The sequence below is a fragment of the Tenrec ecaudatus genome, chromosome 17 (assembly GCF_050624435.1).
Source record: "Tenrec ecaudatus isolate mTenEca1 chromosome 17, mTenEca1.hap1, whole genome shotgun sequence".
Taxonomy (NCBI): Eukaryota; Metazoa; Chordata; class Mammalia; order Afrosoricida; family Tenrecidae; genus Tenrec; species Tenrec ecaudatus.
In genome coordinates, this window is record NC_134546.1 from 63,685,921 (window position 1) to 63,711,153 (window position 25,233).

General features: G+C 49.0%; 1 protein-coding gene across 2 annotated transcripts in view; it reads right to left on the minus strand.

Moving 5' to 3' along the window:
* The window catches only part of MAP2K1 (mitogen-activated protein kinase kinase 1), a 91,248-nt gene extending 66,731 nt beyond the window's left edge, over window positions 1-24,517 (minus strand). Inside the window, exon 1 of one of the 2 annotated variants that reach the window (XM_075535363.1) lies at window positions 24,057-24,517. In XM_075535363.1, coding sequence (XP_075391478.1) covers window positions 24,057-24,136 — 80 coding nt within the window. In that variant the 5' untranslated portion in view covers window positions 24,137-24,517. The remainder of the gene's footprint in view (window positions 1-24,056) is intronic. The other variant, XM_075535364.1, reaches the window with a different exon arrangement.
* Window positions 24,518-25,233: the final 716 nt, after the last annotated feature.

A 25,233-nucleotide genomic window follows, 5' to 3' on the forward strand; every position in this document is an offset into this window, starting at 1 on the left:
AGCTAGAGAATTCTGTGAAACTTGCTAGAGCAGAGCAGAGGGAGAGAAGTCACGAGGCCAAGGACCACAGAGAGGCTTTGCCTGTGGGCAACAACTGAAAAGACGTGTTCAGCAGAAGACTTGTATCCAGAGTCTTTCCACTCCTGAGTTGTAACTTAACTTCCTCAAGGTGGCCTGTATTTTTTAGTGAGGTGTGTGAGTTCTGAGGAATGTGTGAGTCACTGCTACCAATTGTTGAAGGCAGCAGAGAGTGGAGAACACCCTGGGAAGGATGGCTGTGGTAAGAATTGCTAAAAAAGATTGGAGGGTGGAGGCATGCCTGACCTCGGCCTCATAGGAATCTGCCCTCGGCTGCTGATCTTGACTGTTCTTTAAGTGAAGCTAGTGGGGGATCAGTTACCTCCACAACACACCATTTCTACAAGGCCTCACAGGGCCGCCCTCTCTTCATGCATACATTAAGTAGGATGAATTCTCAAGAGCTTTCTCATCTCAAGTTTTAAGGACAGGGATCTATACCCATGAGACAGTGAATTAAAAGTATTGGTGATAAGAGGAATGATTCATCTACTGTAATTCTACCCTAGGTCCAGAAATAGTCTGGCTTAGTGCGGCATTCACCTTATCCGCCTAAATTTATTAGGGGGGCTGGGGGGGCTGGTAGGTGGGAATCACAGCCACCCACAGTGGAATTAACTCTGTTCCAAAATGGGTTCTGCTAAAGTGTGATTTATCCACAGAGTCTTAAACAACTTACCAGCACTACAAAACCATGCGACTGAAATCCTCTTCTTGCACAAACTTAACTTTCCCCCAAATGTGATTTGCAGAGAGGATGCAGAGCTGAGAATCCTGTATCTGTGGCCATCTGTCCTATCCTCTTCCCTGGAAAGGCGTGGGGGGGAGTGTGAAAAGCCACCAGGTGCCACAGAAATGCAGCCACCAATGTCACATCTCCATCAAAGAGCCCAGCAACTGCTAGGTGGGAAGTGGGCAGCTAAAGATGCAAAAGAGGCACACAAATCAGTGCTGCCCTGTGGGTCTCTGGTTTCCCTGTGCCAGGCATGGGGCTGAGGGGCTGCCAGGGAAGAGGGAACCGTCAGTGCTACCTCTGCTACGGTGTGCATCTCCAATGCTCCCCGCCCCCAGGCTAGAAGGGACTGGAGCCCGAACGGCAGCACAGAGAACTATAGGCTAGATTCAGGGCACAAAGGGTCCCACTCTTTAACTGCCAAGGTGACATGGCTAACTCCTTAACCAGAATCCGCTCCCTCAGCTATCTTGCCGAGATAACACACAGCCCACATGCCTCACGTGTTTGAGTGAAGAAATAAATAGGACAACGACTAGTACACAGAACCCACAAAGCAAACGCTGTGATCGCCATCAACGCTGAGCACCTCTGGGGTCCAGACACAAGAAGCGAGCATGATCCACCACAGATGGCATCAGACCGCTTGGTCACTAGCAGAAGAGGGTCTTCTGCACTCAGCCTTTACAACCCCCCCCCGCCCCCCCGCCCTGAGGCTGCGAGACCACACACCACAGACAGGATGAGTCCCAGGCCCAGCTTCCTCCAGTCAAGTGCCGCTAGAGCGAGTTTCTCAAACGCAAGTGTGATGGGACCCACACAGTGTGTGTGTGTGGGGGGGGGCAGGGCAGATGAACTAAGTCTGTGATGAGTTTGGGGAAGACACAACCTACAAGTTCAGACTCTGAAGGAAGACTAGGGCTTCAACATGCACTGAAGGTCGAGAAGGGACTTCTCAGGAAAAGGCCCGAGGCATCTGCTGGAAACACAAAGGAGAGGTTGAACCCACAAGCAAGCCAGAGCTGCCAACGTCATGCTGAGTCACACGGGGTGAGGTTGCCTTCCATTTACGGCAGCAATGGCTAGTGACCGGGGGCCTCTGCGGCTCAGGAGGCTTACCTTCCACATGGGAGACTTGGGTTCGAGTCCTAGCCCATGTACCTGAAGCACAGCCACTGCCTGTCTATCAGTGGAGGCTTCCATGTCATGATGATACAAGAAGATTGCAGCAACACTTCCGGACGACACGGGGTGAAACACAAAGGGAGCGCAACAGGAGCAAAGCAACACAGTCCCCGAGGAGTTCCGAAAAGAGACTTCACACGTGGAGGGCAGGGCACCTCATCAGACTCGATCGGAAAACATTCGGAAGGGTCAGAACACAGACCTGGAACTATTTCCAGACCCCCTTTTCTTCTTCTTTTCTTTCACGTCTATCTATATAAGATAGGCAAGATAAACAATCCCGAGGAGAAAACAACGGGACCGACGGTTCCAGGTGGACATGGGAGAGGGGGAGGTGGGGGAAAGAGAAGCGGGACCAACAAAACCAGGGACAATGGAACAACAAGAGATCTAAAATCAATGGTGAGGAGGGCGTAGAATGCCTGGTGAAGTTCGATCAAGGGCAACGTCGCTGCGAGGAATTACTGAGACTTGAATGAAGGTCGAACATGATAGTGGAGCAGGAGGAAAGTAAAAGGAAATAGAAGAAAGAACTAGGAGACAAAAGACATGTATAGAGGCATAAACATAGGCATGTACATATGTAAATATATTTATATATAACGATAGGGATATAGGTCTATGTACATATATTTATATGTTAAGTATCAAGGTAGCAAACAGACACTGGGCCTCTCTCAAGTCCTCTCTCAACACAAGAACACTCAGTTCTAATAACCCGGCAATCTGTGATGCTCACCTTCCAACACGATCGCTGGAGTCAAAAGGGTGCATAAGCTAACGTGGTGAAGAAAGCTGATGGTACCCGGCTATTAGAAGATACAGCGTCTGGGGTCTTAAAGGCTTGAAGTTAAACAAGTGGTCATCTAGCAGGGAAGCAACAAAACCCACACGGAAGAAGTAAACCAGTCTGTGAGATCATGAGGTATTGACAGGAGCAGGAATTGGGCATTAAAAGTCTCAAAAACAAGCATACCAGAGTGGAGACCCAAGGCCCAAGTGTCGGCCAATGGAGATCCCCTCACAGAGGGGTTTAGGAGAGGAGATGGGTCAGTCCGAGGTAGTACCGATGAAGAACACAGCTTTTCCCAGATCCTGGATGCTTCCTCCCCCCAACTACCATGATCCGAATTCTACCTTGCAGGACTGGATAGGACAGAGGTTGTACACTGGTGCATATGGGAGCTGGAGGCACAGGGAATCCAGGGTGGATGATACCTTCAGGACCAAGGGTGTGAGGGGCGATGCTGGGGAGAGTGGAGGGAGGGTGAGTGGGTTGGAAAGGGGGAACTGATTACAAGGATCCACATGTGACCTCCTCCCTGGGAGAGGGACAGCAGAGAAGAGGGGAAAGGGAGACTCCGGATAGGACAAGATATGACAAAATAACTATGTATAAATTACCAAGGGCAGGGAACTGATTATAAGGATCCACATGTGACCTCTTCCCTGGGAGAGGGACAGCAGAGAAGGGGGGAAGGGAGACTCCGGATAGGGCAAGATATGACAAAACAACGATGTATAAATTACCAAGGGCATATGAGGGAGGGGGGAATGGGGAGGGAGGAGGGGAAAAAAAAGAGGACCTGATGCAAGGGGCTTAAGTGGAGAGCAAATGCCTTGAGAACGATTGGGGCAGGGAATGTATGGATGTGCTTTATACAATTGATGTATGTATATGTATGGATTGTGGTAAGAGTTGTATGAGTCCCTAATAAAATGTAAAAGAAAAAAAAAATTACCAAGGGCACATGAGGGAGTGGGGAGCGGGGAGGGAGGGGAAAAAAAAGAGGACCTGATGCAAGGGGCTTAAGTGGAGAGCAAATGCTTTGAGAATGGGGCAGGGAATGTATGGATGTGCTTTATACAATTGATGTATGTATATGTATGGATTGTGATAAGAGTTGTATGAGTCCCTAACAAAATGTAAAAAAAGAAAAGAGGAGAAAAAAATGAAAATGATTAGGGCAAAGAATGTACAGATGTGCTTTATACAATTGATGTATGTATATGTATGGACTGTGATAAGAGTTGTATGAGCCCCTAATAAATTGTTTTTAAAAAAACCTAAAAAAACAAGCATACCGATATGAAAGAGGGGAGTTGGAGTGGAGACCCAACGTCTATCTGAAGACAACTGAACCATCCCTTCACAGAAGGGTCACAAGGAATAGGCAAGCCAGCCAGGATGCAGCATAGCTCAGAGGATGAACACAACATTCCTCTAGTTCAGTGGTTCTCGACCTTCCTAATGCTGCAACCCTTTAATCCAGGTTCCTCATGTTGTGGTGACCCTCCCCAAACAAAATTATTTTCATAACTATAATTTTGCTGTTATAAATCAGGTGACCCCTGTGAAAGAGTCATTTGACACCCCCCCCAAAGGGGTCACGACCCACAGGTTGAGAACCACTGCTCTAGTGTTTGTTTGTTTAATCATTTTATTGGGGCTCATACAACTCTTATCACAATTCATATATACATAAATTGCGTACAGCACATTTGCATATTCATTGCCCTCATCATTCTCAAAACAGTTGCTCTCCACTTAAGCCCCTGGCATCAGGTTCTCTTTTTTCCCCCTCCCTTGCTCTAGTTCTTTAATGTTTCCTCCCCCCACCCCCACTATCATAACTCCAGTTCTAACTTAGATATCTGGCTAGACCAGAGCACGTACACTGATACAGATAAGAGCTCTCGAAACACGGAATCCAGGACAGATAAACCCCACAGGAACAGTAATGGGAGTAGCGATACCATGAGGGTAAGGGAAAAGTAGGGGCAGAAAGGGAAGGAAGGGGGAACTGATCACAATGATCAACACACACCACCCCCAAGGGGGACGAACAACAGAAACGTGGGTGAAGGGAGACAGCGGATGACATAAGATACCAAAATAACAATAATTTCTAATTTATCAAGGGTTCAAGATGGTGGGAGGATGGGAGAGGGAGGGAAGAAAGAGGAGCTTACACCAAGGGCTCAAGTAGAAACAAAATGTTTTAAAAAGGATGATGGCAACATATGTACAATGTGCTTGATACAAGTGCTATATGGGTTGTTTTAAGAGCTGTAAAGACCCCCCAATAAGATGCTTTATAAAAAGTTAAAAATAAATAAATAAAAACAAAAAACACCACTTCTGGATGAGAACTTTGAAGACTAAGACTAGGGAAACAAGCCTGGCAACTACATGTGAAACACCAGGGAACCCCGGTGGCTCACAATGGTCTGGTTGTATTGTGCATGGTGCCACCAGGCTTTGGGAGCCGATCTGGCTGCACCGAAGGTCCCCTCGTTCACAACACAGACACATACCAAGTCCAAGACATCCTCTTTGGGTTCTTGGGAGAGGAAAGGGGTCCCACGAGGGGCGCTTGTCTGGCTGTCCTGGAGAAGCTGGAAGCATCTGTATGGGTTGTCCTGGGAAGCAGATCTTTTCCAGGCACCTTTTTGCAGCTTCCCATTTCACTGAAAAGTATCCTTTTACTTCCTAAAGATCCTAAAAAGCCACAAGTGTGGCCAGAGGTGTCTCTACGTGAAGTCTGTGCTGACACAAAACTGAGGAGTGCAGCCACTTCCGTTCCTTCAGAACTCAACCAAACTCACGCCAATGGGTCGATTCCCATGCAAAGCGAGCCTCAGGCCCTAACGTAGAACTGCCCCTGAGGGTCTTCAGGGCTTAACTCTTTAAGGGAGTAGAAAGCCTTTCTCCTGAAGAGTGGCTGGTGGTTTCGAACTGACCATGTGGTTAGCAGTCCAACACGTAGCCCACTATGCCGCCAGGGCTCCCTGGAAGCGTTTTGGGAGTGGGGAATTCTCTCCTCACCTGAGGGAGGGTAAGGCACTAGGGACCAGGAATCAAGCTGCAGCCAGTACAATTAGCTCTGTTAGAGTCATTTACAGACAGTAAATGTCTAGGAATCCTTTCTTCTGCATGGAAAACGTACACATGTGGAAACAAGGATGTGAAAGACTCCACAGGTGGTCGTATAACTACTGAGCGCACGACTAGGATTTAAACCCAAATCTGCTGGCTCTGAAGCCTATTGTGTCCTTTCCCCTGTGCGACATTGCCTTCAGGCTCTCCTTGCTCCCCCCGCCGTCCCTCAGTGAGGGCTTGCGTGTTGCTGTGACGCTCACATGGACTAGGAAGAAAGTCTAGCCATCCGTGCCTTTCAGACCTTCCAGAAATCAGTGATCCTACAGACCGCAGCAGTCCAAACCGCAACTGGTTCGAGGGCGGGCACAGGACTGACTGAGCGGCATGTTGTTCCGCAAGTCGGGGTTACCTCCCCACGCAGCGAACCACACCACTGCCCTGCAAACCACTGTGTTGGGCGGCTCCCTGATCCCCAGCCGCCACACTACCTCCGGTAATTTGAACGCCTCAGCTTCTAGGGACCCAGCGTCCTGAAAGACCTTTCCAACCCACCTTCCAATCTGAAGGAGGAAGGCAGATGCCATCTCTGAGACCTCACCCTCGGCCCAGTTTCGCCGTGTTTAATCTCCCGCACACTCAGGCCTTCTGTGTTGCTTCATGAAGACACCGGCACTGGTCGAGTTCCTCAGTCTCTGCGAGACAACTTTCTAACCAGGAGTCTGGCAGTGAGAGTGGAATCCAACATCACATTTAGGCTTCCTAAAAATGTTATTGCCGTGCAAAGCCTCCTTTCTGCTCGCACAGGCCCATCCCCCAAGCTCGTCAACCGTCATTGAGACACTGGGGTGTGTAACTTAACCGTCTTAACTGCGTCTACGAAAAGGGCACTTGCACATGATTCTTGCCTTTATTTCAAAGCTATAATCCACACAAAAGTCATGACGGAACAGGCAGAAACGTGGAGGCCGCGTACTGACAGTAGAACTCAGACAAGGATATGAAAGGCATGCAGCTTCTTCTGTTTTCAGTCAAAGTCCTTTTTGCCCATCTCGGAGCTTCCGGTCACCCACAATCTGAATTGACTTGACCCTACCCAAGGCCACTGAGCCTTGCCAGTTGAAGCAGGGAACTGGCTAAGACAGCTGCACCCTGGTCCAACCATCAGAACGCAAGAGACTAGAGAACTAGAAGGGTGAGGCTCACTGAGCCATTTATCCCTCTGCCCTTCAATGAACCCCAGATGTGTTTATCGGCCAGGCTGGCACCATAAACTAACTACAAAGGTCTCAAAGCACATTCCGCTGCCTTGGGAGAACCGCTTGGAAAAGCGTGCTAAGAATTGTGTGTGTGGAGGAGGGGCAGGAATAGCATAGGGAGCATATCACTGGCCAGTTGTGCAAATTATTCAACCTCTCTGAGCTTTATTTTCCTTAACTGCGAGCCAGAATGAAGTCCATGGCGTACAAACCGTTCGTGTGGCCGGCTACTAACTCAAAGGACGGAGGCGCCTGTCTACTCAGGAGAGCTTCAGAAGAAAGGTGTAAGAGTGTTAATTCTGAAACACGAGCCACTGGAAACACCATGGGCACAGTTCTCCTCTGACCCCCATGGAGTCAACCCACTCGTGGGGACCGCTGGTACAGTCAAACCCTGTTACCTTTCTTGCAGTGCAAAAGCGAGAGGCCAGACTAAGCCTTCACTAAGTGACAGCTATTTTTCCTAAAGATAATGCTGGACAGGGGTGTTTTATAGCTGCTGACTTCCTGCACTAGAATCCAAGATTTAATTCTCACACTGGTTTAACAGCTGAGGTCTTCCGGAAGCAGCTCAAGTCACCATCCGTCTCCCTCAAGTGAGCGACTTGCTCCCAAACTATTCCTGGTCCTCAGCTGTGGGCAAGCCTCCAGTAAGCCAAGCGCCGGGTGCCTCCGGAAGCACAGGTTTCCGCCTGTCCTGTATCCCTGCCACCTCGCCATCACTCAGGAATTCACAAAACCCTTCCCTGTGTTTGCACCGCCAGCCACAACTGTGGTCGGTAAAACCAGAACACCTGTTGGGGGGCTCTGGTGCTTTCCTCACAAACTCTCCCCTTGACATCCCCCAAATAACTCAGGATTTCTTTTTTCTTTTAACTTAAAAAAATGCTGTAAGACCTTTTATTTAGGTCTTTTGTTTTTCTTAAATTAAAAAAAAAATTCTTAAGCCCGCTTCATTCCTCGGCAATTTAGAATAATTAGAAGAAATGACCAACAAGCTATATTTGGGGGCTAACCCAGTATTAGTCGAGTTTCCAAAATAAAACAAGACAAAGGAGACCGTGTTTTCAGAAGAGCTCCAGGAACATATGACGGTGCAATCCCTAGCTAAATGAATCTACTGCACCACACGTGTGGCCAAGTGTCCCACTAGTCCTTCTTCTCGTGAAGGGGGTTCTCCTTGGCCCAGGGCCAGGTTTTAACAGCGGACACAGTGAATGCCTAAAATAAGTAGGAGGGCAAAAATCTCCATTGGTAATCATTCTCGGAATGTTAAACTGCTCTTCCTGTCTCCGTGCCATTCCACAGAGTCCGTGAGAGGGCAAGAAGCTGGCACTTTAGTAGGAATTCCGCCTGAATTTGAGTAAGTCAAAGTTGGACAAAAGGGTCCCAGTGAGCTCAGAATTCCTCTGCACTGCTGAGGTGATCCCGCAAACACCTGTTTACCAAACCGCAGTATAAACAAAGATGGGGAACCTCTTTGAACCTGGGTTCTGGGCTAACCTAGTTCTGAAGCGCAAACCTGGAAAACCAAGCCATATGCCGCAACCAGAATGCAGACGTTATGATGGGCTCACGAGTCAAGTCTTCTCCCCACAACTCCCCAAACTCCAAGATGTGACTGCCAAATGGAACCCAGAGGGGATATCCGCTGCAATCCCCTGTTCCACTCTGGCAGAAAAGAAAGCCACGCAAGAGCACTCAAGATTCCAAACAAAGCCCAGGAACAGTTAAACTCAAAATAGGTCAATTCCAGAATAGCATTCGTTTCGTGGGGACTTTCGTCTGTGGTTATTCTGAAAACTACTGCTTTTGAAACTGACGTTGCGAAGCTTTAAAATAAAACCTCCTACCACGATGGTGTCCGGAAATACTTTTTCCTTCCCTCCATTTCCTTCCTCCCTTCTCCCTCAACCACTTAGGAGAATACGGAGACCTTTCCCAGCACTTCAGTTTCTTATTTGAAATGGATTTTTATTTTAGGACGTTGAGGCAGAATTACCAAAAGCCGGGTCACCCTGGAAAATGTTCAAACCAAGTGAAGTGTCCCAAATGGAAACATGTAATCCATATGCATAAGAACTCTTGAGTCAGGATAAACACTCAACCACCTGCCTCCACTCCAGGCATGTGGACTCCTGCTTAAGTTCCTTCCCCTCTGGGCCTGCTTTCCTCACCTCTCAAATGAAGGCCTGAGCTAGAGGATCTATCAAGCCCATTCAGTCCGACCAGCCTCTGGGTCTACAGAGCTGGGCAGCTGCTTCCTACTTTCATGGTTCCTTGCAAAGCGCAAAAAAGTCCCTGGCCCAGCAGGTCCTGGGAAGCCCTCTGGAACGCAGGAATGGCTGCGGAGGAGCTTGACATGAGAAGTCCGTAACACACACCAGGGGCTTCAAAGAACACAGGAAAATTGACTTAAGAGATCATGGAATTTTTCCACACATTTTTTGAAACCCCTTTATGGAAAGCATTCTATGAAAAAAAAGTTAACACTTCTGCAGATGAATAGTAAAATTACACACATGCACACAGATGTTTAGTTTTTAAGATACTAGACACACCCGCTTTCGCAGAGCTGAAGGACGTAACCATTCCGAACCATCAAGCCACTCAAAAGGGAAAAGACAAATGAGGAAATTTTCCATCAAAACCTTAAGTATCTGAAACACTAACTCAGCCACAAGAGATGATTCGGAAGAAACCACGCCTGTAATAAGAGACGCAGGGAAAGATACTAGTAAATGAAATGATACATCCGCAGAAGTTTTTAATGTTTTGTTTTGTTTTTTAACTACTAAGAGCAGGTTAAAAAAAAAGTTTTAGAAATTGATCAGAACAAAATCCAAGTAAAGGCAAGCCTGAAAATACAATGGGCGAATAAATATTTCATAAACCCCAACAAGATACTAGAACCCATTCCTTGCACCAAATGCCTCAACTACTTCCTGAGTTAGAAAACCAAAGTGCAGGCACACACTCCTCTCACTGCAGAGAAGTGACCGAGGGCTGCCCACGACGGATCAACGGCAAAAGGCCGCAATGGAACAACGTAGTAACCGTGTAATCCCTAAGACTTTAAAATGCAAAGCATGTAGGAACAACTTTGGCGTATTCCCTGAAAACTGGCTGGAAGGGACGTACAGTCTGCACGTGGGCCAAGTACCAAATGCTCAGCCTGACACCAATCACTCCAACCTACCGCTCCAGCTTCATCTCCGCGGACCTGCCCAGGGCACGGGCACGCCAAACTCCTTGCTGTCTGTGCCGTACACCCCCAGCTTCCCACTTGTGCTCGGTGGCTCAGCCTGAGCGCTCTTCCGGCCACACCCCTGCCCTCTTCCCGTGGAAATCCTGGCCACCTGCAAGACCCAGCTCAAATGCCATCTCCCCTGAAGCCTCTGGTAATCCCCCCAGGAGGACATGCCTCCGCGCTGCTCTGAGTCAGTCCGGCACCGTTTGCATTACGCCTCTTCTTTCCAGGCCCCGTGCTGCCTGCCTGTGCAGCCAGTTGGTTCTTTCTGCTCCAAGTTCCCTTGCGACTGAGATCCTTGGAGGCAGGGACCATGTTTCTCATCTCGGAATCACCTCCTGGCAACCCGCAGCAGAGTGACTTTCACTCGACAGACTCGACACTAGTGGGGAGTGAACAGATGAAATGCCAAGACAACAATGCGATTTCGAAAACACGTCTTGGTTCACAATTACAGAAATGCTGGCTGATCTTTAAAGCAGCCTTTAGGTGGCCGGATACACGATCCAGAAACACAAGGCTTGAGAAATCGCTGTTGTAAAAGCCAGCTTTGCTCGGCCTTGAGAAAACGGGGGCAGCATGCACTGTCAGTCAGTTCAGCCCTGCTTTGAACACATTCTGTTAATATGTAAGCCACGGTGTCACGGCTCAATGCCTCTGAAATGATGGCTGAATTCCTCTGAAAGCAAAACAAATTGGTTCGTAAACACTTACAGGAGTATTAATAAATAATAAACCTGGGGGTGCCGCCTAATACACACAGCTGCCGTTTGCTCGGCCAGACTGTATCAAACTCTGCTTTTCAGTCATATGAATGATCAGCATGAAGATTACATAGGGCTCGAAAAATAGGGGGGAGGGGTAGAACCAGGAGAGGCACATCTACTGATTACAACTCTTAAATGTATAAAATAGAAGCGTCCAAAGTTAAACTGGACGATTGCATAGCAGTGGGTTCTGTCTCCCAGCAGGTCGTTCTTTGGGGAGAAGGCACTCGGTGCATTAATAATGTTTAAAGGTGCTATAAGCGGGCAAACTTTCAAAGGAGAGAGGGGAGGTCATTCTGCCCTACCCTTGTCCACTTTTTCTTCCTAATCTAACTCCCTTACTCACATCAAAGGACGACGCCCTAGGGAGGGATGGGAATCAGAGGCAGGATCAGTCTTGGAGCAGTCAGCCCTGCTCAAGATTCGGAAAGCACCTGCTATTTTAAAGACAAAGCATCACTCATCTGGGGAGGGCGTAGCACGAGGCACCTAGGTTAGCCCTCCTGGGCTTTCAAGCATAGGGACCGGGGCATACGACCTGGGGGAAAACCACCAAAGTTGTGCGACAGGCGGTAAGAGGCCAAGATGGTTTCTTTTCTTTTTAATTTCTCTAATAAGCTTTCAAGGAATGAAGGCACTTTCACAGACTGTGAATATATGAGGATGCTTGAGGAAGTTTGGGGGAACATGCAGTTGAAAAATAATAGAATTTTTCCATGAATGCTTTGAAGCTTCCTTGTATGATTACCTTTTTTAAAAAAATCATTTTATTGGGGGCTCATACAACTCTTATCATATTCCATACACACATCAATTGTGCAAAGCACATTTGCACATTCGCTGCCCTCATCATTCTCAAAACATTTGCTTTCTACTTGAGCCCTTGGCATCAGCTCCTCATTTTTGATGGTTTTTTTTTTAACAATTTATTGGGGCTCATACAATTCTTATCACAGTTCATACATATACATACATCAATTGTATAAAGCACATCTGTACAGTCTTTGCCCTAATCATTTTTTTCTCCTCTTTTTTTTTTTGATGGTTTCTTAAGAAAACAAAACAAACTAGGACACTTCTGGGAAGGAATGACAGAAACAAATCTGGGAGGTTACATTTTCTTCACAAGGTTCTTTGAACAAGTATTTAAGCACTAGACTACTGGCCCAAAGGTTGGAGGTTCAAACCCACCAGAGGCACCAGTGATCTGCTTCGGAAAAGACCACAGCCCTTGAAATCCCCACAGAGCACTTCTACTCCACCCCTTGGGGTGGCTGTGAGTCAGAACCACGTCAACGCAAGTCCTAAAGAACAAGCGTTCTCTCGGGCTCGCTCACCTTCCCCCAGCTCACGGTTTCTGCTGGTCTTGCTTGGGCAACCTGTCAAAGATTTACCTTCGTCCTTGTTTGTTGTGGGCTCTGGGTCACACTGAATTGTCTAACAATGTGATTTAGGATTAGACTGGTCACTCCTGACAGCTTTAGGGTCATGGAATAGTCATGTGAAAAAAATAGCTGCGTGACTTCATGCCATTCACACCCTCTCCTTGAGCCCCGGTTGCCTTGTATGTAAAATGGAGATTGTGACCTGTAGCTCCCCACACCGGGCTGTTGTGAGGATTATAACCAGGACAGGTGGTGTTAGATGGTGAACCCACTGGCCCCTCAGCTGTTGGGGGTGAGATGGGTCTCCCAAAAGTGCTCACTAGAAAGGGACCCTCACCGTCACCAGTACCACCGAGCTGCCATAGATGGGGAGACGGGGCCAAGATAAGCAGGAAGGGCACACAGTATCTCCACTCCAAAGAACGGAAATCAATTACGAAAGGAGACCTACTGCCGTCAAGTGGGTGCCAACTGACGGTGACCCTACTGGGCAGAGTGGAACTGCCGCGTGGGGTTTCCGGAACGGTGGTCCTGACGGGAGCAGACTGGTGACTGGTGGGTCTGAACCTGTACCCACCATGGCCCCCGGGCCCTGGACAGGATAGTATCAGATGACTTGGAGACTAAGATCAACCATGTTGCTAGTCAATCAACCATGTCCATGTAAGAGAGCCCCAATAAAAACTCTGATCATTACGGCTTCAGTGTGCTTCCCTGGTCAGCGACATTCTGCGCCTGTCTCCTCACAGTTGATACTGGGCAAAGGGTCCCTCCTGGCTGCAGTCGAGGTGGGCTGGGGGAGGCCATGGAGTGCTGGATGTGGGTTGGGAACCGTGGGGTCCTGTGGGGTCCTCCCCTACGATGCGTCTTCCCTGGGCTGGCTTTAATCTTCATCGTTCCCCTAACTCGCAGTAACCAGGAACGCAACTGACGAAAGAATCCTCACCAGTTAGCATGGGCTCCGTGAGCATGTGGTGGCAGCGAACTACCACTTCATACGGAGAAATGCTAAAAAGAAATTTTGCTTGTACTCTGTTGCTTTTATTTCATCCTTTTCGAGGAAGTTTCAAACTTAAAAAAAAAAAAGAGGAGGAGGAGGAGGGGCAGGTATGTTCTTGACTTAATCCTACCAGTAGGATTTTACTGTACCAGCAATGGGTATAAAAAATGACATGATCCTACAATCAAGGTAAGCTGTCAACCAGAAACATCTGCCGAATAAGCAAGCATTACTTAAGAATGTAATAAAATACAATTTAAAAGGGAGATCGCAGTCAATGTTCACATCATGATGTTCATATTTCAAAGATTTAGGGAAATGCAAAAGCAAATTTGAATTGCTATGAAAAATATTTGGCCTGGTTTTGTTTCTTTGGTTGTTTTCAAATTTATTATAATAATTTTCAAACTTATAGAAAAATTGAAACAGGAAAAACCATAAAGTTACCAACTACATTCAAGGACAGTGAGCACTGTGCCCCATTTGTTTTTCTGTGTGTATGAGTTATATGAGAATTCAGGGAACCAGGACGACTACAAATCATAGAAATCTTTATTACTCAAAAATATCAAAATGTAAAGCTATTGTTTCTCAGCACACCCCCCATCTGAGTCGACACACGTCTGAAAGCTGTACTTCCGGCTCTCTACTCCAGTGCCCAAGAATGTCACGCTCTTCGATGTACACGGCGTCAAAACTGCGGTTTTGACCTCAACGGGCTAAGTCATATTTCTTTTCAAGGTAATTTGGGTTTAGGGTTCAAACCCAAAACTCCACACTCAGAGGCATTGACAGTCCATGCCAACTCATTGTGATCCTGCAGGACAGAGTAGAACTGCTCCTGTGGGTTTCTGAGGAATCAAATCTATATGGGAGAATAGATTTGAGTATAGAGTAACTCTTTATGGGAGTAGAAACCAGTCTTTCTCCCTCAGAGTAGCTAGTGGTTTTGAACTGCTGACCCTGTGGATCACAGCCCAATGCATAACCAATAACGGTACCAGCAGGAACAAAAAGAAGTCTCAAAAGGCAGGATCAGGGCTGCAGAGCGGATGGGCAAGGATTCCCAGTGACATGACCTTAGGGCAGCCCTTGTTACCCTGCAAGAAAGAGCACGTGCATTGTTAGAGAGAAGTTCTCAGCACGGATATCGCTGCTGGGTTGCTCATCAACGCAGCTTTGTTGTCTTAAAACGTCTTCCTATTGAGCCCCCAGGATCTCCACTTGGCCTTCAAGAAAATCTATCAAGATTACTCCCTGCGAATAAAAAAAAACCCCAAAAACTGCCGTCATAACCTTCTGAGCTAACCTCTCAGCCTTGAACGGAAATAGCCTGGTGGATCACACTTGGAAGCCATTGATGTGATTGGCCATTTTTCCTTTTTGCAGGCACCTTAATGTGTCTAAGACAACTGCAACACTAGAGAGCTTTCCTGCAGCCATGCACTGATCACAGAGACATGTTGAAAAAGGTTCTGTTTGCAAAGAAGGGTGTGGTATAGCACTGAGGAAACACACAACATTCCTCTAGTTTTCAATGCTGTCTACCCCACCCCTCGCCCCACCCCACTATCATGACCCCAGTTCTAACTGACAAATCTGGCTAAACCAGAGCATGTGCACTGACACAGAACCAGGACAAATAACCCCTCAGGAACAGTAATGGGAGTAGTGATACCATGAGGGTAGGGAGAAAGGGGAGGGGGGGGGGGACTGATGGCAACGATCAAGGTATTACCCACCCCACCCCCAGCGGGTGAACAACAGAAACGTGGATGGTAGAAGATACGAAAATAACAATATTTTATTATTTATCAAGGGTTCACAAGGGTGGGAGAAAAGGGGAGGGATGGAAAAAAAGAGGAGCTGATACCAAGGGCTCAAGTAGAAAGCAAATGTTTTAAAAAATGATGATGGCAACATGTGTACAATGTGCTTGATACAACTGATGTATGGGATTGTTAAAAGAGCTATAAAACAAATTAAAATAAATAAATAAAAGAGCTGTAAGAGCCCCCAATAAAATGATTTATAAAAAAATAAATAAAAGGTTGTGTTTGGAATAACCCATGCATGTGTGCACGGGAATCCCATAGCAATACTTTTGACACAGAGCCTCATAGGAGACTTTCTTCCAAAACATTTTTTAAATAATTTTATTGGGGGCTCATACAACTCTTATCACAATCTATCCATCCATCCATTGTGTCAAGCACATTTGTACATTTGTTGCCATCATCATTCTCAAAACATTTGCTTTCTACTTGAGCCCTTGGTATCAGCCTCTCATTTTTCCCCCCTTCCTCCCCATCTTCCCTCCCTCATGAACCCTTGATAAATTATAAATTATTATTTTGTCATGTCTTACATTGTCAACGTCTCCCTTCACCCATTTTTCTGTTGTCCGTCTCCCAGGAGGGGGTTATATGTAGATCTTTGTAATCTGTTCCCCCTTTCTACCCCACCTTCCCTCCACCCTCCTGGTATCGCCACTCTCACCACTGGTCCTGAAGGGCTCATCTGTCCTGGATTCTGTGTTTCCAGTTCCTCTGGTCTAGCGGATTTGTAAGGTAGAATTGGGATCATGATAGTGGCAGGGGGAGGAAGCATTTAGGAACTAGAGGAAAGTTGTATGTTTCATCGTTGCTACCCTGCACCCTGACTGGCTTGTCCCCTCACCACGACCCTTCCATAAAGGGATGTCCAGTTGCCTACAGATGAGCTTTGGATCTCCACTCCACACTCACCCCCCAATTCACAATGATATGATTTTTTTTTTGTTCTTTGGTGCCTGATACCTGATCCCATTGATAACTTATGATCACACAGGCTGGTGTGCTTCTTTCATGTGGGCTTTGTTGCTTCTGAGCTAGATGGCCGCTTGTTTATCTTCAAGCCTTTAAGACCCCAGATGCTATATCTTTTGATAGCCGGACCCATCAGCTTTCTTCACCATATTTGCTTATGCACCCATTTGTCTTCAGTGATCATGTCGGGAAGGTGAGCATCATGGAATACCAGGCAGGTAAGGGGAAGATGGGGGAGAAAGGGAGAACCGATCACAATGATCTACATATAACCCCCTCCCTGAGGGACGGACGACAACAGAAAAGTGGGTGAAGGGAGACATCGGACAGTGTAAGACATGACAAAATAATAATAATTTAGAAATTATCCGGGTTCATGAGGGAGGGCGGGTGGGGAGGGGGAAAATGAGGAGCTGATACCAAGGGCTCAAGTAGAAAGAAAATATTTTGAGAGTGATAATGGCAACAAATGTGCTTGACACGATGGATAGATGGATGGAAGGATGGATGGATGGATGGATGTGATCAGAGTTGCCCCCAACAAAACGATTTAAAAAGGCAAAACCCAAAGCAAACCATTTTCTGAGAAGGATTAACATTAATGGGGCAACACGTGCCGTTTAGCGAAAGTCTGTTCATGGTGTGAGGTGCTTCCCTCACTGTGCTGTCAGATTATCGTCCCTACTTGACTAATAAGGAAAACCGAGGCTCAGTGAAGTGAAGTGACATGTCCAAGGTGACAGAATCAAGAAGTATAACTCCGTCTGGAACCCAGGACCCCCTAGTACAGCATGTTCAGAAAAGGCTACGTGAGAGGCGAGCTTTCAGCTGGTCTTGCCGGGATTCACTCATCCTGGGAACTATGGTCGCTGCTGGGGAAACGTCAGCACAGGAGACTGTCATGCTCCCTGTCTTCCCGGAGGTAAAAGGGTAGTGGCAGATACAAACCAGGAAAAGCTAAGCAGACAGGAAAGTGGAGGAGGCCATTCCAGACAAGGAGCCCATGTGCGCGAGACCAGACAGAGGCAGGCTGCCGTCTGCTGGGGGCACGGGAAGGCTGGTCCAGGAAGCGCTAAGCATGGACCCCAGCACGTGGGCTAGTCAGTGGAGGAGAGCAAGCGAGAGAAGCAAGGCAGGACCACCTGTTGAGCTACACGAAAGTCTCCTCTGCCCTTCTTTCAAGATGCCGAAGTCCATGCGAGGAGAATCACAAGCAGAGAGTGTTTATGTGCAGACAAGAGCCCCCGCACATCTCCTGGCCACGGGCCAAGTCCTCTCATGCATCTCTGCCTCGGCGGCAGGAACGGCAGAAATCTTGGAAGACAGGGGGCTCTAGCAGACATCAATTTTCACCACAGACTGTTTCTAAAGCGCAGCAGCAAGTACGGTTATTGTAATAATGGCCCAAGAGGAACACTCAACTTCAAAACTAGAGGTCAGTGAAAAAGGACCCCAGAAACACCGAGGCCGTGACCAGGAGCACTGTATTGCATTCAGTGGCCAAGGATGGGAGGTGGTTCCGTGGGAAGCAAGGCAGAAGTGTGTCTGGGAGAACAGGCCTCCAGGAAGAGGGAATGGCGAATGGCCCCGAGGCAGGAATGTGACCAGTCTGCTAGGACAGCAAGGGGGGCGTACGTGGGGTCAGTGTGGGATTACCCAAATACCAGGTAAACCTAGGTGCTCACCTGGCTCCCGTCCCTGGCTGGGGAACATGAGTGAAATGGGCCGTGGTAGAAAAGGGAGCACGGGATCAGGTAGGGCTTTGTAGGCAACAGTCAGGATTTTGGATCCACTACCATCCTTCCTTACCCTTTACAAAGAAGCAAACTAAGAAGAAAGGGCAAAGGGTCTGCCTCAGGCCACAGACTCTGCGCTGAAGCGGGATTCTGCTAGAATCTGGCTTCTCCTCCTGGGGGTGAATAGTGTTCTTTCAAAAGCAAAGAGAGACTTTGAACCAGGGAGGCTGGATGAACAACCCCAGCCCCCAGCCTCAAATGATTGCCGAGATAATTTTTAAACCCTAAACCAAAGCCCTCCCCTGAAGTCTTCTTTAAACCAATCAATAGTTCAGCTTAATTAACAAAGAAGGCTTTGCCTTGAGCGCTGGGTTCAAGGACTGTCTCTGTGGATCAAACTGACCACAGCGGCTCATGTGAAAAATGGGTAGAGAGCTTAGGGGAGAGCCAGCTGATGTTGCGGAGGAGGAGGGGGAGAATGTGCCGAAGTGTCATGCAGAAAAGGCTGGACTGGCGGACTCCACAGCAGCACAATACACAGGTGAAGAAAAACAGGAGCAGGGGAGAGTAGGTATACTTGTCTTGGAAAGAGAAGCGGGGTGCTGTAAGACCAGGGATCTGACTTTACAGAGACCGAAAAGGAGATCTGTACAAAAACGATGCCTGAATCGAGGAGAATGAAGAAGTGAGATGCGCTATGTGCCTGTGATGGAAGCCAACAGCGATTAGGACACCCAACGCATTACAAATTCATCTCAAAAAACAGGGTCCATGGTTTAAAAAAAAAAAGGTAAGAAAGTGACATAAGAGTCTGTAGGGGTTAATGCTTCTTCTGTTCACGGATTCCTGGCTTTTTTCCAACTCTCAAGGAAACTAGGCACAGTGGTTCTGCATTTGCCTGCTACCCAACAAGGTCAGCAATTCAAAACCACCAGCCGCTGCTCAGGAAGCCTTCTACTTCCCGGGAGTTACAGAAACACCCTGCCCTAACGAGGCGTTGTCGGTCGGATTCAACTCAGTGAGGATTTTGGTTTTGCTTTTTGAATTACATAGGAGGGGGCATCAAAGAGCTCTTGGGAAAAATCCATTATTTTTCCATTCCGTTTCTCCGTGAACTCTTTGAAGGCCCCTGAGACTTCCCCATTCCCTCGGGAGTCAGCACGGCCCAGGATATGTGATCCGAAATGACAGCTATCACTTGGGGTCAGAAAATGTAGGAGCTCACAAGAGTCCCTTCTCACGTGAGCCTGTTGCAGGGACCGCGCCTCTACCAACTACTGATCGAAGGGGCACCCCGAGGTCTGCAGAGTAGGTTAAAGAGCTAACTTGGGGGAATGTCTATTACCACAATGCAACCTAGTCCATCCGGACTGACAGACATGTATAGGACTTCTAGCACAAAACCATTTAGTACCCTACACACAGAAAGACAAGAGAAAATGCTCTTTCCCAAGGATGCACATAACCCAAGCAGCAGACCAAATTATAAAGGTGATTTACCTGACAAAGAAAAAGAAATAGGGAGGTTGTGGAGAATAAAGAGGGAAAAAATCAAACTGAGACAGTAACTCAAGACATTGGAAGACTATCTGAAATTTAAATCACTCACTGATTCCTTCAACAAACATCTGTGTCCTATTAGGTGCCAGGAATTGTTCTAGGCCAGGGGTCCTCAAACTACGGCTCCGCGGGCCACATGCAACCCACCGAGGACATTTATCCAGCCTGCCGGGTGGTTTTGCTCCATTTTGTTTTTTACTTCAAAATAAGTTATGTGCAGTGTGCACAGGAATTTGTTCACAGTTTTTTTAAAAACTATACTCTGGCCCTCCAACAGGTCTGAGGGACAGTGAACTGGCCCCGTTTAAAAAGTTTGAGGGCCCATGTTGTAGGCATTACTTATAGAGATGTGAATCAAAAAAAAAAAAAAAAGGCAGCCTCAATGGCACTGTAGGTTAGGCAGTTCAAACCTGCCAGCCACTCTCTAGAAGAAAAACGAGGCTGCCTATTCCTATCAAGATGTATAGTCTTAGAAACCTTCACTGGAAATGGAATAGATCTGATGGCCCTGGGCTGAGTTTCTGATGCTGTTTTCTGCTTACAATTTATGGAGAGAGCTTCCAAGGCAAAGGTACCTCACAAGGTGGTGGTGGTGGTGGCTGTTAGGTGCCAGCAAGTCAGTTCCAACCACAGCGACCTAGAGATCTTATGCACAACAGAACAAAACACCCCACCGCCTAACCCTGAGTCATCCTCACAACTGTTCCTATGCGTAAGCCCACTGGTGCAGCCACGGTAGAAACCCCTCTCCCTGAGGGCCCTCCTCTCCTCTCCTTCACTGCCCCTCTACTTTACCGGATATGTCACTCTCCAGGGACTGGTCTCTCCCGGCAACAAGTCCAAAGTACGTGAGACAAAGTCTTGCCATTCTTGCATCTGAGGAGCGCTCTGGTTGCACTTATTCCAACACAGATCGGGTTGTCCTTTTAGCAGGACAACAATAGTCAATAAATACCCGAGTGGTCTAGTGAGTTATGCATTGAGCTGATAACGGCAAGGTCAGCAGTTCAAAACCACCAGCCGCTCCCCAGGTATAAGACAAACCTTCCCCGTAAAGAATCTCAGAAGCTCCCAGGGGCAGTTCTACCCTGCCCTACGAGGTCACTGAGTGGGCACAGACTCGATGGCAGTGAGTAAGCAGGGACCAAGGTGGTACAGTGAAGGAAGGGTTTGGCAGCTAACCCACTGGTTCAAACCCACACGTTCTGAGAGAAAGATATGGCTATCTAGTCCCTTGAAGATGGAGAAGCCTATGAGCCCTCGGATGTAGTTTTCCAATGGCCGAAATGAATTGGAGTTGACTTCATGGCAGTGGGCTTGGATTTCTTAGACAGTGATATCATTTCAAAAAGTCAGGTAGCATGAGGAAGAGGAAGGTACTTTAGGTCACGTAGTCAGTCATGACTCTCTCTAAGCTAGGGGAAAGGGAGGGGCTGGTTCATTCCAGGCAAAGTGAACTGTCTGTGCAGGGGCCTGGAGAGAGAATACATCATCCCAGGGAGGAAGTGAAAGAGAGCCAACGTGGCGGAAGAAGTGACAGGAAATGCGGTTAAAGAGGTGGGGTGGAGGCTCAGGACACAGTGGGCAGATCACTCAGTCTCACAGTCTAAAGACCAGATGCCACAGAGTCGACCACCCCTCCTCATGTAACCCCAAGTTTGCCAAAATAGACCTGGGCTTCCCAGTGCTTCCAATGCTTGCATCTCCTTCAGAAATAGGTTACCCGGCCTTTCTTCCAAGACACCTCTGGGTAACTTCGAACCACCAGCCTTTCAGCTAACAGTACAGTTGTGTTAACCTTCTGTATCACTTTTGTATTTCATTCCAACTGCAGAGGAACCTCAAAAACATTTTAAACAGAGGGATGATGCGATCTTATTTCCAATGTATTCTATTCCAGCTCTTAGGAATTACAGATGTTTCTGTCTTCTTTTTCCTAGAGGACCCCTAGAACTAGCATCCATTTCAGGTCCTATCTTGCCCACCTATGTTCCTGAGTGGGGTACATGTTAAGTTAGAGGTCATTCCCTAGGTGCTGGGGACCCAAAGATACGAAGAGCAACCTTGCCAATTTGGCTGCGACACTTTGCTCTCAGTGGGGTTTGTTCCTCCTCCTCCTTCTTCTTTAGTCCGCATTGTATGATAATGTACAAAACTGTGCCCTAGTCAAATCGGAGAAATCATGAGAACAAAAGAGCGCGTTCTGCTGAGAGCCCAAGAGAAGAGAAGCTTTGCTTTAGAAAAACTCTCAAGGGTGAAGGTTGAAGATGTGGATGCAGTTGACCCCACTCCCAACACTCCCCAGTCCCCACCATGAGTGCCAGGAAATGTAGGGGAACAGTCCCTGTTTGTCTCAGGCGGCCTACACAAAGATGCTTGCTATTGTAACGCAGCAGTGAGTCACGGAGGTGGATGCAGATGGCAAGGGAAACTAAGGTAGGGAGATTTATTCCTCTAGGAATAGATGCCCCAACACACACACACACACACACACACACACACACACAGCCAGGAAAGAAGGACACAGTAGTTAATGTTTATGGAGGGTTTACTCTATCGATGACTTTATATATATTCCCTCATTTAATCTTCACAACCTCCTGGAGTAGATTTTTATTATTGCCCCCAATTTGCAGATGAAAAAACTAAGCCTAAGCCTTAGTGATGCTAAGAGACTTGTCATGAGTCACAAAAGCACAAGTAACCCAGGCAGGTAGCAAACCTAAGATGACTTCAGAGTCCAACCTCTTCTGCCCAGTTCAGATCCTCCAGCCTAACCCATTGTTTTCTCTGCCACCAACACTGGTGGCACTTATTCTCCCTGTACTGTTTCCTCCTCCTCCTCGGACTGTATTTTTTTAATGAAATACCTCTGCCCTGCAATAATATAGCTGTGGTGTCTGGTGACATAGTGATTTACACATGGGGTGCTAACTGCAGGGTCGCCAGTTCAAATCTGTCAACCACTACTCCTCAGGAGAAAAATGATGCTTTCTACTCCCACAAAGAGTTTGCCTTGGAAACCCACAGAGGCAGTTCTAGCCCGTCCTGTACAGTAGAGATGAGCTGGGATCAACTAGACGGCCGTAGTTTGGGGTCTGGCTTGTCCTGCTCTCATAAAAGCTGACGGCTTCGGAACCCCTACATTGGACTGTATGGCTACGAGCCAAAACTCACCGAGAGACAGCTGGGGTCTCCCAGTCCAGCAGCAGCAGGACATTTAGGCCTGACTATTTAGCCAGAACCCACTCTTGTCAACAAAGTTGTCCAGATGACAGTGAAGGTTTACAAGGAAGCCCTGTCCTCAAAGGGTTTTCCGTATGTTTCAGAGAATACCGGACTTATTAACAGAATTAACGTTTGCAAGGCAATCCAGAAATCTGTATAGTCAGTTAACATATAAAACAGACCCAGCAGGAGGCCTAAAAAACACAGGTCTGAAGAACTGGGCAGACAGGTCACTCAGCCAACAGGTCCCCAGGCTATTCAGATCTCAGGAGATGAGAAAGGTAGCAGAGATCACCAAGGGGCAGAAGAGGATCCTGGTCTACTCTCTTCTTGCTATCAGCCAGATTCCTAAAGTCTACAGTGTGCTGGTTAAAAGGTTAAGAATCTTATCTTTTCTGGTAAAATTTCTCCAGCCAGCAAGTTGATCTCTGTCACACAGGACCAGAGTTGTCCAGAGACCTCCTTGGCACAGCCTCACGCTCACCCTCGTCTAATGAATGAAAGTGGTTTGTGAGCACCACCAGAGCCTGAAGATTGGTTAGCATCTTGCTTGTGTAAGGTTTGTAGTCACAGTGGTCTCATCCCAGGCCAGGGGGGTAGGACTCACGGGCAAGTAGACTCGCTGATGAAGAAACCATTTAAAAAATGAACGAAGAAAGGCAGCCCCCTTCGAGGTAAGACAGTTCGCAGGAAGACCAAAACCCAGGAGCCTCTCAAGTCTATGGGCGGGTATCTGCGGGAGGTCTGGCCAAAAAGGCGCTCTGGGCCCACAGGTGTGGGTCACCAGGGTGCTGCTCACCGGCCGCGGGTTCCCTGATTCCACAAGTGCAGAGGCGATCTTAATTCCGGTCCCGGACTTTCTCCGAGTCAGACTCTCAGAGGATAGAATTGATGAAACTGCTCGCAGGGAGGGTGAAAAAAAACCTATTTTCTTGAGCAAAGGGGAGGAGCCAGTAGCCCGAGTCTACCCAGGGGTCCGGAAAGGGGGTAAAACATTTAAAAATCGAAGCTGCTCGGGTCCCTAGACTGGTGATCAGGAGCTCCATCAGTGCTTAGTCACCGATACCTCCCCGGCGGCCAGCTCCTTGCCCCCCGCCACCCAAAGGCGAACGTGACCAACTTGACCCGAGCCGGTGCGCCCCGCACGCCCGGCTGGCACCCTGCGCCCGCCGCCCACCCCATACTTACTCCGCAGAGCTGGTCCCGTTAACCGCCGAGCCGTCGGGGGCCGGGTTCAGCTGGATGGGCGTGGGCTTCTTCTTGGGCATCTTGGACGGAGGAAGACGCTTCCAACTCGGGGGAGACGGCCCCGCTCGCTTCCTCCCTCTGCACCGCCCTGCGCCTGCAGCCAAGAGGCCGAGTCGGGGCCGCGGGCCGGAGGCTGCCTTCAGAGGGCGCGCCCGCGCGGTCCCGCCAGCGCCCAGGGGCCGGCACTGGTCTCAGGCACCCCCCCCGCCCCACCGCCCGGGGCTGGACGCTGCGCGGCGCGCTGGGAGCGGAGAGGCTTCCCGGCCGGCGCGGAGCGACTGCGTGCACACGGCTCCGCAGCCCGGGATTCCTTCCCTCTCCCTCCGGCCACCTGCCCCAGGCCCAGCTGAGAGAGCACGCGACCGCCCTGCAGGAGCAGCCGCCGCCGGGAGAGTGCGGCCGCCGCCTGCCCCCAGCTCGCGCAGCCGTCCCAGGGCGGGTCTGAGGGCGGGGCAGGACCCGGGGCGGAGCCGGGAAGGGGAAGCCCCGCCCCCCCGAGCCGGGGTGTTTTCCACACCCCAGTCGGCTCTGCCCAGCGCGTCTACAGCCAATGGGAAAGCGGAGCTGGGAAGGGGAAGCCCCGCCCCTCCTTCCCTCTCCCCACCCCCTCCGAGCCGGGGTGTTTTCCACACCCCCAGTCGGCTCCGCCCAGCGCGCCTAAAGCCAATGGGGAAGCGGAGACGGGAAGGGGAAGCCTCGCCCCGCCTCCCCCGAGCCGGAGTGTTTTCCACACCCCCACTCGGCTCCGCCCAGCGCGCCTAAAGCCAATGGGGAAGCGGAGCCGGGAAGGGGAAACCTCGCCCCGCCTCCCCGAGCCGGGGTGTTCTCCACATTCCCAGTAGGCTCCGCCCAGGGCGCCTAAAGCCAATGGGGAAGCGCTGGCAGCAGAAGACGCAAAGACGTGCGGCGGAGGTGGGCGGGGCACGCAGTCCGGGGGCGGGGTCCGGCGCGCGCTCCACAGCGCCCTCTGCTGCCCGCAGGCGGCGAGCTAAACACTTCCCGAGAGGAAAGCCTGCGGCTCGGTTCCTTCCTCAGGGAGCGCTTCCTGGTCTTGGGCGCGGGCCACACCTTGCACCGCGTGGCCTCCTCTTCGGCCCACTAACGAAATCAAAACAAA